Raw genomic sequence first — 9,025 nt, 5'->3', positions numbered from 1 at the left:
CAACAAGTCGACTGTTCAGTATATGTAATGCCCAATTTAAATATACTTAATTTTGTCACTTTTCCTGCTTAGAATTAGTGTGTAGTCACGGGTTTGGACATGGCAGAACTGTCTATCTAAATCACAGTGTAAACAGTTTCGGTGGCAGCACTGTACTGAAGTGGTTGTATCTTTCCAGTAGGGTTAAGTTATATTCTATATTATTCACAAATCCAATGAAAAGACCAAAACCAATGTCCCTACCCTTTCTGTAGCTTGAGGCTCTGAGCATATTGGTTCCTACTGAAAACTTAAATCTTTAAAAACATGTCACAGTGAGTATTTCAGACAGCACGATGGTTTTTGTGTGTGTGTGTGTGTGTGTGTGTGTGTGTGTGTGTGTGTTCGTGTGTGTAATTGAGTCAAAATAAACCACTGTGTGTGTTAATGGTAACGAAGGAAAATGTCACCCAGTGCAACAGTGTGACTCACTGATGTGTTTTTAATAGTTTTTGAACAACAATGGAGCTCCATGACTCAGAGGAATAAGATCATTAGTGGTTTTTGTCTTTTCTTGAGTTGAAAATAAGAAAAATACAGATAATCACAGGCTGAATCATTGAAATTCTGACTGTCAGGAAAAAGAAAGCAGAGAACTGTTAAAATATTTAATCATCATTGTTTCGGTTTTACCACTCATAACTTCACTGTTTTGATTCACTCTCTGCACTCTCATAACTGTTGTTTCCAGCAGCTGTTTTGAACTAAAACACTGATAAACCCACTGCAGATTTAGCAGCTAAGTAGATGGATATATTTCACAAACCGCAACTAAAAAAAACTGTAAATATGGGTCTTGCATTCATGAGGTGGACACAAACATGATTCGAAATGGATGAAAATATAATATTATTGTGTCTACTGGATAAAGGAATAAGCAACTGCTTGATAATTATTTTTTCCATGCAGATTCTTTTTTTTATTAATGATTATTATAACTGATTAAGAACCTTAAACTTGAACTTAAATCTTAAACTTTGTTTGTAAGATACAGAGAATTAATTGAGAAAAAAAAAAAAAGCAAATTTTCCAATAAAATAAGACAATTAACAACACATTCTATACATTTGTTGTTGATATTGTCATAGTAACTAATAATAATTAAATCGTAATATGTATTTTTTCCAATTTTAAATATCCCTAATACGGTAGCTTTGACCTGAGGCTGTCAGCCAATCAGGAGCTTCCTACCAAAGCTGTATCCAATCAGATTCGACGGAGCGCTATTTGAAAGCTGCTCGTGTCTCCGTCGATTACCTGCAAACCTCGGTGTTCACGGATCTCGTCGGTACCTGTGTCTGTTGTTGCTTGAACTTAATCACTGAGTCGTTTCTCTCAGTCACAGTTTGGCGTCTCTTCTGCCGCGGTTCAACATGTCGTCTGTGGAAGTCCGTCCTGTGGTGAGTAAACTGAGTTTATGTCGTTGTTTTTACTGTTTAGTTGATAGTGAAGCTGTTCCTCTGTTCACCGCCTGCCTCCCCGCATCGCCTCGTTTGTCTCTGCTTTTATAACCGTAAGAGACGGTTTATCTGTATTTGTTAGGTTCGTAATAATTTTACGGTTTTATTTCCTCATCTTGTAGCAGCGGCCAGCCGCAGTGAACCCGATGAAGAGGGGTAAAGCCCCAGCAGCGGGTCAGAGGAGAGCTGTTCTCGGAGAGATGACCAACTTTCCCGGAGCAGCGGTCAACACGAAGGTAACAACATGGCGGAACAACAGTCTGCTTCACTAACTGTTCTACCTGCTGTTTGGAGCTCCTTTTTTTTTGAGTCTCACGATAACCCCAAGACAAACGGGAACACAAGCTGCACAATTTGTCCAAAAGTATGTGGACATCTCTCAGGTCAAGGCCACTGGAGCCTCAGTGCAGTGAAGGGAAATGTTATTGCTGCAGGAGGCAGTGATGTTTTATCTAGTGTGTCTCGTTTCAAATATGACACTGCCCCTGTGCACAAGCGCCATGAAGAAACCTTTTTTTCCCCACTTAAGTGTAGGTGTTTATGGAAAAGCCAACCTGAACCCTTATCCAGCAACAGAGGTCAAAGCTCACTGATGCAGAGCTGGTGCTGTTTGACTATTCGATCACTTGTTAAACAAATCTTAACTGGTCAACTATTGAAATTAAGTCATTTTTTAAAAGCAGAATGTACATTGGCTTTAGCTTCTCAGTTGTGAATATTTAACTATTTGAGTGAGACAAGACATTTGCATGTTAACTTGGGCTTTGGGAAAATTGTGAAAGGGTTTGTTTTTTTGTTTAAACAAGACTTGCAGACCAAAACTTTTTCTGGGGGGGAAAAAAAAACTGCATCTGAATTGTTTCCTCAGAGGAGGGGACCAGCCAAACCATCTTGTGCCCAAAAACCCAAACCAGCTTTGGTGGTGCCCCCAGCGGTCGTGGTCAAGGTCCAAGCACCTGCAGATCCTGTCCCACCAGTTTCAGAGGAGTCCGCTGACGTGTCCATGAAGGAGAATGAACTGTGCCAGGCTTTCTCTGAGGCGCTGCTCACTGTGCACGATGTGGATGAGGAGGATGCGGACAGGCCGCAGCTCTGCTCAGAATACGTCAAGGAGATCTATAAATATCTGCACGTCCTTGAGGTGATTTATTCTCCCCTCAGCCAAACTTGCTGCGCTCATCTTTGTTTGTATTTTGTTTTTTAAAAGTTTGTGTGTCTCCACAGGTGCAGCAATCTGTACGAGCCAACTACATGCAGGGTTATGAAATCACTGACCGCATGCGAGCTCTTCTGATCGACTGGCTGGTCCAGGTTCACTCAAGGTTCCAGCTGTTGCAGGAGACTCTGTACCTCACAGTTGCCATCCTGGATCGTTTTCTGCAGGTGAGGGCTGTCTCTGTTGTCTCATTTGGCCTCAATCAGGAACCAGTCATATCAACAGATTCATTCTGAAGTCCAATGAACGAGTGGTTTAACAGAATCTGTGGTGTATTTTCTTGTACTTGGACTGTTCTCTTGGTTATGAACAAAATAAACGCATAATCAGACCTCTGTTCAATCTTGGAGGTGGTGATTGCACTCCTAATGAACAGGTGGTATCATCATTCAGTGACTTCAACTTGGACACAAGCCTCGGGGGGGGAAACTTTAGGACAAGAATATGAAAAGTTATCAAATGAGGCTTCCTCCTTTTTTTTTTTTTTTTTTTTTTTTTTTTTTTTTTTTTTTTTTTTTTTTTTTTTTTTTTTTTTTTTGGAGCTATGCAAATAAAGTCAATCCATTCCTGCTGTCCTTAGGTTCAGCCAGTCTCTCGCCGAAAGCTGCAGCTTGTTGGTGTGACCGCCATGCTGGTGGCTTGTAAATATGAGGAGATGTACGCTCCAGAGGTCGGAGACTTTGCCTACATCACAGACAACGCGTTTACAAAGTCTCAGATTCTGCAAATGGAGCAGCTGGTTCTGGAGACACTCAAGTTTCAGCTGGGACGTCCTCTTCCACTGCACTTCCTCAGGCGGGCTTCAAAAGTGGGGAATGTGAGTTTTTGCATGAATTATCATGGTCAAATGAGGTAAACTGCTTTAACATTGCATTCCTGCTATTATAAATAAATTGTCTTAAGTTTACACATTAACGTCAGTGTCAGCTAAAGCGCTTCAGAGATGAGACTTGCAATCAAATGAAAATGGACATAATTATGAAGGTACAAGTTAATAAATAAAAGCATAGAATGACTTTTGTAATGTGCACAAAACAACCAAGACCATACAAGACTTCCTGATTGCTTCACTCAAGGCTAAAGAGACGTGTTGGGTTTTAAAGGGATCGTTGGAGGGGGATGATGTGATCATTAGTTTAGAGCCAACTATGGAAAATACCTTGGACTTTAACTGAGTGTGGAATAAAGGGCACAGAAGTATTTTAAATGTTTAACAAATTGTTTATGAAATCGTCCAAGTGCTCAGTGTTGTGGATGTTTCTGTCTCAGTCTGATGTAGAGAGACACACACTGGCCAAGTACCTGATGGAGCTGACCCTCCTCGACTACGACATGGTGCACTATCGGCCCTCTGAGATTGCAGCTGCCTCACTCTGTCTCTCTCAGCTGCTGCTTGAAGGGCTGCCCTGGGTTAGTTTGAATTCAAGTGACTGGTTTAATAATTATAATTTGTCTCTGCTGCTGTAACCAAACTGTTGACTTGTTCTGCCCTTGTCAGTCTCCTACACAGCAGCACTACTCTACTTATGACGAGGCCCACCTTAAGCCCATCATGCAGCACATCGCCAAAAACGTTGTGAATGTGACTGAAGGGAAAACAAAGTTCCTGGTAAGTTTGCTGTCAAAGAGTTTATGGTTTTGTGTAAAGAGATGAAACGGTTAAACGATGTGTTTCTCTGCAGGCTGTTAAGAACAAGTACTCAGGCAGCAAGCTGATGAACATCAGCCTCATCCCTCAGCTGAAGTCGGCGCTCGTCAAGAAGATGGCGTCTCCTCTGCTCAACAACCCCTGAGGCGAACTTTGCTGTTTCATCAGTGGACATTTCACTTGCACTTTATTTTAGATTGTTCACAACCTGTGGAGAAACTTTTTAGTTTAATAAAATGTTTTTATGATTTTTAAGCCAAGCATCATGGTTTGTTCAGAATTTTGGCTGTTAATTCCATAGTTTAGGTTTTTATCAGTCACTTTTGCCAAAAACCTTTCATTCTCAGTTGTCTTGCTAGATGGAGAACTTTCTGAGCTGGGTTGCCCCCCACCCCCAATAGTTGACATTTTTCTGCCAAATCTGGAGTTATAGACTCTTGGACTCCTGCTCTAAAAACAAATCTTTGTCATGTTTTATTTAAATGAAACAGTCTGAGTTAAGAGGGGTAACGAGTCAAAAACTACTTGTTCTTTAACAATGTATTTTTCATATTTCAAGATTTACTGTTAACTACTCGGATCTCTTAGCAAATACATGAAGTAAAAACATTTCCGTCTGAAATGTACTGGAGTAGAAAGTAGCTTAAAATGTAAATACTCTAAAGTACTGTCTTTAAAAACAGACTAAATGTACTTGGTTGTGACATCTGATGTTGCCGTTTGTAGAACAGATCAGGCCACTGTGGTACGACGTAAACCCAGTGAGAAAAGAAATCCTGGCTGTGAGGTCAGCAGCTCGCATAGTGTCATTAATCCTTAGCATCACTCATGTTATAAAACCATTCGAGAAACCGTGTCTTCAGCCTCACGCTTGGTTTGACGCCTGAACTTTGCATCATTACGTTAAGACAATCAGACATTTAGCTCTGTAGGGACAGTGTGTCCGTGTTCATGACGTTCGAGGCTGTAGAATAACCTCATTTAACACAGCGCATGTTCCCTCATGCTGCACTGACTGACTGTATGTGCTGTGTGTGGAGGAGCATTGTACTCTTTAGACTGACCCTGATCTCACCACCACCACACTCCTCCTCCATCCAGACAGGTCAGTTAGGACTGAATGGTGTCTGCTTCACACTAGAAATATTATCACTGTTATCTGAAACCTCCCACACAGGCCTCCCAATGCTGTTTGTTTTTTTTATATCTATGAACAACCTATTTACTTTATACAGTCAAAAACAAAGGTTTGTTATTTGATAAGCTGATTTCCAGTGTATTTAGACTCATGTAATTTACACTACTTTTAGGTTTATAGTTTTAATTATTTTTATCCACCTGAATTTTATTCTTGGCAGTGTGGAGATGGTTTGGAAATAAAATTTACAACCAATTTAGTTTAGCAGTCAAGCTAATAAATTAAAAAATTATTTTTAAAGCAATTCATTTTTTTACAGCCATGTTAACAGCTGTGTGGCTGCACTTACAGGACAGCGGTGCAGTGAGCTAAATGCTAATGTTAACCACACAATGAAAATGCTTTTAAGGCTTTGTTTTCATCTTTTCACCATTTGTATTTGTCTGCAGTAGTGTCAAATTTATTTACTATTTATGTTTGAATTGTTCCATTATCACCTTATCAGACTTGTGATAAACACAGAATCACACCTGACCTGTACAAATGGTGCTATACAAATAAAGGTTTGCTTGATTGTATGCTAACATGTTGATTTAACATATCTACATTCAGAGATACACATGTATATACTGTATATACATACATGTCTGTTTACATTGTACAACATCTTAGTTTAGCACGTTAGCATGCTAACATTTGCTAATTAGCACTAAACACAAAGTACAGCACTCCAAGTGGTCGCTGCCTCACTACACCCGGCCAAGAAATAGTATTTATATACAGTAACCTCCTGTCATAACATGTCATATTTATTTAACTGTTTGTGTTTGGATTAAACAAATGAGACATAAGGGCTTAATGGTCAACTTTAGAGTGGCTGTTAAACTGTTTTTTTTTTTAACTGCACAGGGCCAGGCTAATGCTAAGGTAAGCTAATGGTCTCCCACTCTGAGCACAGACATTAGATTGGGATCAATGTGAACATCTTATTTTTTCTTATTTATTTTTGTAAATGTGCTTTTGGTTGAGTATTTTTGCGTTAGCTCGTTTCTGTTTACGGCGGTTTCCATGTTGAATGCTGTGATTTGTGTCATGTGTTGTGAATAAATAAACACGATGGAAAAAGTTCAACAAAAACATAATTAATTAGATATTATTTCATTAATGAATTAAATTGAAAAACTGAAGTTCAACCAATAAAATCCTTTGATACGATAATTACGATCATTTTTTAGAATTCTGACTTTAATCTCAGAGTTCTGATTTTAAATTCAGAATTCTTTAATCTCAGAGTTCTGATTTTAAATTCAGAATTCTTTAATCTCAGAGTTCTGATTTTAAAGTCAGAATTCTTTAATCTGAGAATTCTGAGAACAAAATCAGAATTTTGTGATAAAAGTCAGAATTCTAAAAAATAAATGTCTTCCTCTTCCGTTGATAATAACTGTATGTGATTGTAATATTTAGTTTTTGTTTATATTCAGCAGCCTTAATCTGTTGTGTAGGCGCGGGCGTTGCAGGGGTTCAGGGGTTAAAAAAAGGCATTTGACTCGTTAATTCCCATATCTGCCACATGGTGGGGACCGGAGGAGATTCCCCCTGCTGCTGCTCCTGTCCGTGCTCCAGTCTGCACACTCCGCTGCCGCTGCCGCTGCTGCTGCTGCTTTGTTGTCCCCGTCGAGCAGGAGGTCACTCAGTCCGAGCAGGAGTCCGCTCAGAGCGCACACAGGCCCCGCACAGCTGCCCACAACACACCCGCACCACGTTTCTCCGCAGGTTGGCGCAGACAAAAACACGTAAGTAACCAATAACTTTGACTCTGTTTTAACTGTCCCGTCTGACGGAAACTGCTTCGTGGTGTTTTAGAACACGAGGTGTGTGTGGCTGCTCGGGTGATTGGGTTCAGATTGATCATCAGATGGTTGAGTGATTGGTAGTTTGTGAAAACGGCCACATGTCGAAGCTGTTTCATGATTTTAATGAAGTGAGGATGGTGAGGATGATGATGTGGCGCCTGTGTGGATGATTTATGTATCTGACACAGTAACTTCACTATCACACTTATTACTGTGTGAGCCACTGGGATTCAAGTTCCCTGTTTAATTTGGACTGAAATAATCCCATGTGACAATTAGATGAAATGTACTTTTTATGCTTTAGAGGCTCATTTCTTAAAATGGATTAAAATATTATAGAAAATGTGCACAACTCAAAGTTTGTCAGAACTTTATTTGCTGCAAAGTCACAAGTTATTTAAAGCGTTGTAACACTAACCCTCCTGTTCTGCTCTGGTTAAATTAGGTGGTTTTTCTGCATGCAAACAGAAACTGAAGGCAAAGTTAATGAGCTGTCACTTTAAAGCAGAGGAGTGGACTGAGCCTGATTCAGTCGATATCCAACATTTTAAGACGGTATCTGACCATTTTCATGCCTGAAAGATTGAAGGATTTTACAGTCATGAGGGTGCAAATGCTTCTGGTATTCCAACTTTTTTTTTTTTCTTGTTAAACAAAGCAGTGTCTAGTTTCATGTGTCTGTTGGTTGTGAACTGTTCAACCAGCGTGTCATATTTTTATTTCTTTCTTTTTAAGCTCTGAAGACGTGAAACTATCCCACATTTCACCAGTAAAAAAGCAGCGATTAGAGAAAAGTCTGAATGTAACAAATATTTTCAATATTTATTAGGGCTGTCACTTCTTTTTTATTAAACAAACAAACTGAACCTGTTTGACTTCAAAATTTACAGCTGAACAGACTGTTTTAAGTAGTTTCCTTTGTTGTCCAGCAGAGGTCGCTCTCAAAAGTCAGTTTGACCTGTTGACCTCTCAGGTAACTCGGCTCACTGAAGAAAAACGGAGGACGATCGACTCGAGAACAAAACCGAGCTAATCAGACAATCGCAACACCGACGTGTCTCAAAAGTATTTTGGCTTCTTCGCTGTCGATGGCATTATGCTAACGTGGAAGATTTACTTGTTAGTTTGAATTTGTTCAAATGTGACCTTTTGAAAAAGTGACGGCCTTATTTTCTCTTATCTTTCGCTCTATAATATGTCAGAAAATAATGAAAAATGCCAATCACAGTTTCCCAGAGCCCAGTGTGACGTCTTCATGCGTCTTGTTTTGTCCATCAAACACAAAATAAATGTGAGGAGCTGGAACCAGAAAACTTTTGTAAATTTGTCTTAAAGAGGCTCAAAACAAATAATCAATGAAGAAGACACATCCAGTTTAATTTTCTGTCATGACTAATCGACTAATGGTTGCAGCTCTAGTTGTGTTCTATCTGCATGTGTTGTTTTAAACTGCTCCCTGGGCCACGTGCTTTCACCATTAATCTATTATGAAAGTAGCAGCTAATTAGTGTTCTTTCACTCAGTTAATCAGCTAATCATTTCAGCTCTAGAGGCAGAGAGGAACCTCCCTCACTGACTGACCCAGGTCTGAAATTTCAAACTTCAACATCCAGCTCTTCTTCTGCAGGACAATCAACTAGGCTGCCCCCGCCCCACCCCCCCCCCCCC

General features: G+C 39.8%; 2 protein-coding genes across 2 annotated transcripts in view; both read left to right on the top strand.

Annotated features, from left to right (window-relative positions):
- Nucleotides 1–1,284: 1,284 nt before the first annotated feature.
- On the top strand, nt 1,285–6,085 carry ccnb2 (cyclin B2). The gene is made up of 8 exons (XM_023408406.2): nt 1,285–1,439; nt 1,622–1,735; nt 2,368–2,640; nt 2,724–2,882; nt 3,296–3,532; nt 3,985–4,125; nt 4,214–4,324; nt 4,398–6,085. The coding sequence occupies exons 1-8, from the start codon at nt 1,413–1,415 to the stop codon at nt 4,506–4,508; spliced, it is 1,173 nt and encodes a 390-aa protein (XP_023264174.1). The 5' UTR covers nt 1,285–1,412; the 3' UTR covers nt 4,509–6,085.
- A 1,044-nt stretch (nt 6,086–7,129) lies between these two features.
- The window catches only part of LOC111656641 (CD82 antigen-like), a 31,980-nt gene continuing 30,084 nt past the window's right edge, over nt 7,130–9,025 (top strand). The window contains exon 1 of the mRNA XM_023408441.2: nt 7,130–7,297. The gene's annotated coding sequence lies outside the window, so the exon portion shown is untranslated. The remainder of the gene's footprint in view (nt 7,298–9,025) is intronic.

This window comes from Seriola lalandi, unplaced genomic scaffold (assembly GCF_002814215.2).
Source record: "Seriola lalandi dorsalis isolate HSWRI2012SDOR001 ecotype SW California unplaced genomic scaffold, Sedor1 jcf7180002054361, whole genome shotgun sequence".
NCBI lineage: Eukaryota > Metazoa > Chordata > Actinopteri > Carangiformes > Carangidae > Seriola > Seriola lalandi.
This window is presented reverse-complemented; position numbering and strand designations above follow the sequence as displayed.

Excerpts from the sequence above, each read along its gene's own strand:
- ccnb2 (XM_023408406.2), top strand. The coding sequence starts at position 1,413 with ATGTCGTCTGTGGAAGTCCGTCCTGTG. Across the intron at positions 1,736-2,367 it reads GAGCAGCGGTCAACACGAAG|AGGAGGGGACCAGCCAAACC; the intron begins GTAACAACATGG and ends TTGTTTCCTCAG. Across the intron at positions 4,325-4,397 it reads AAGGGAAAACAAAGTTCCTG|GCTGTTAAGAACAAGTACTC; the intron begins GTAAGTTTGCTG and ends GTTTCTCTGCAG.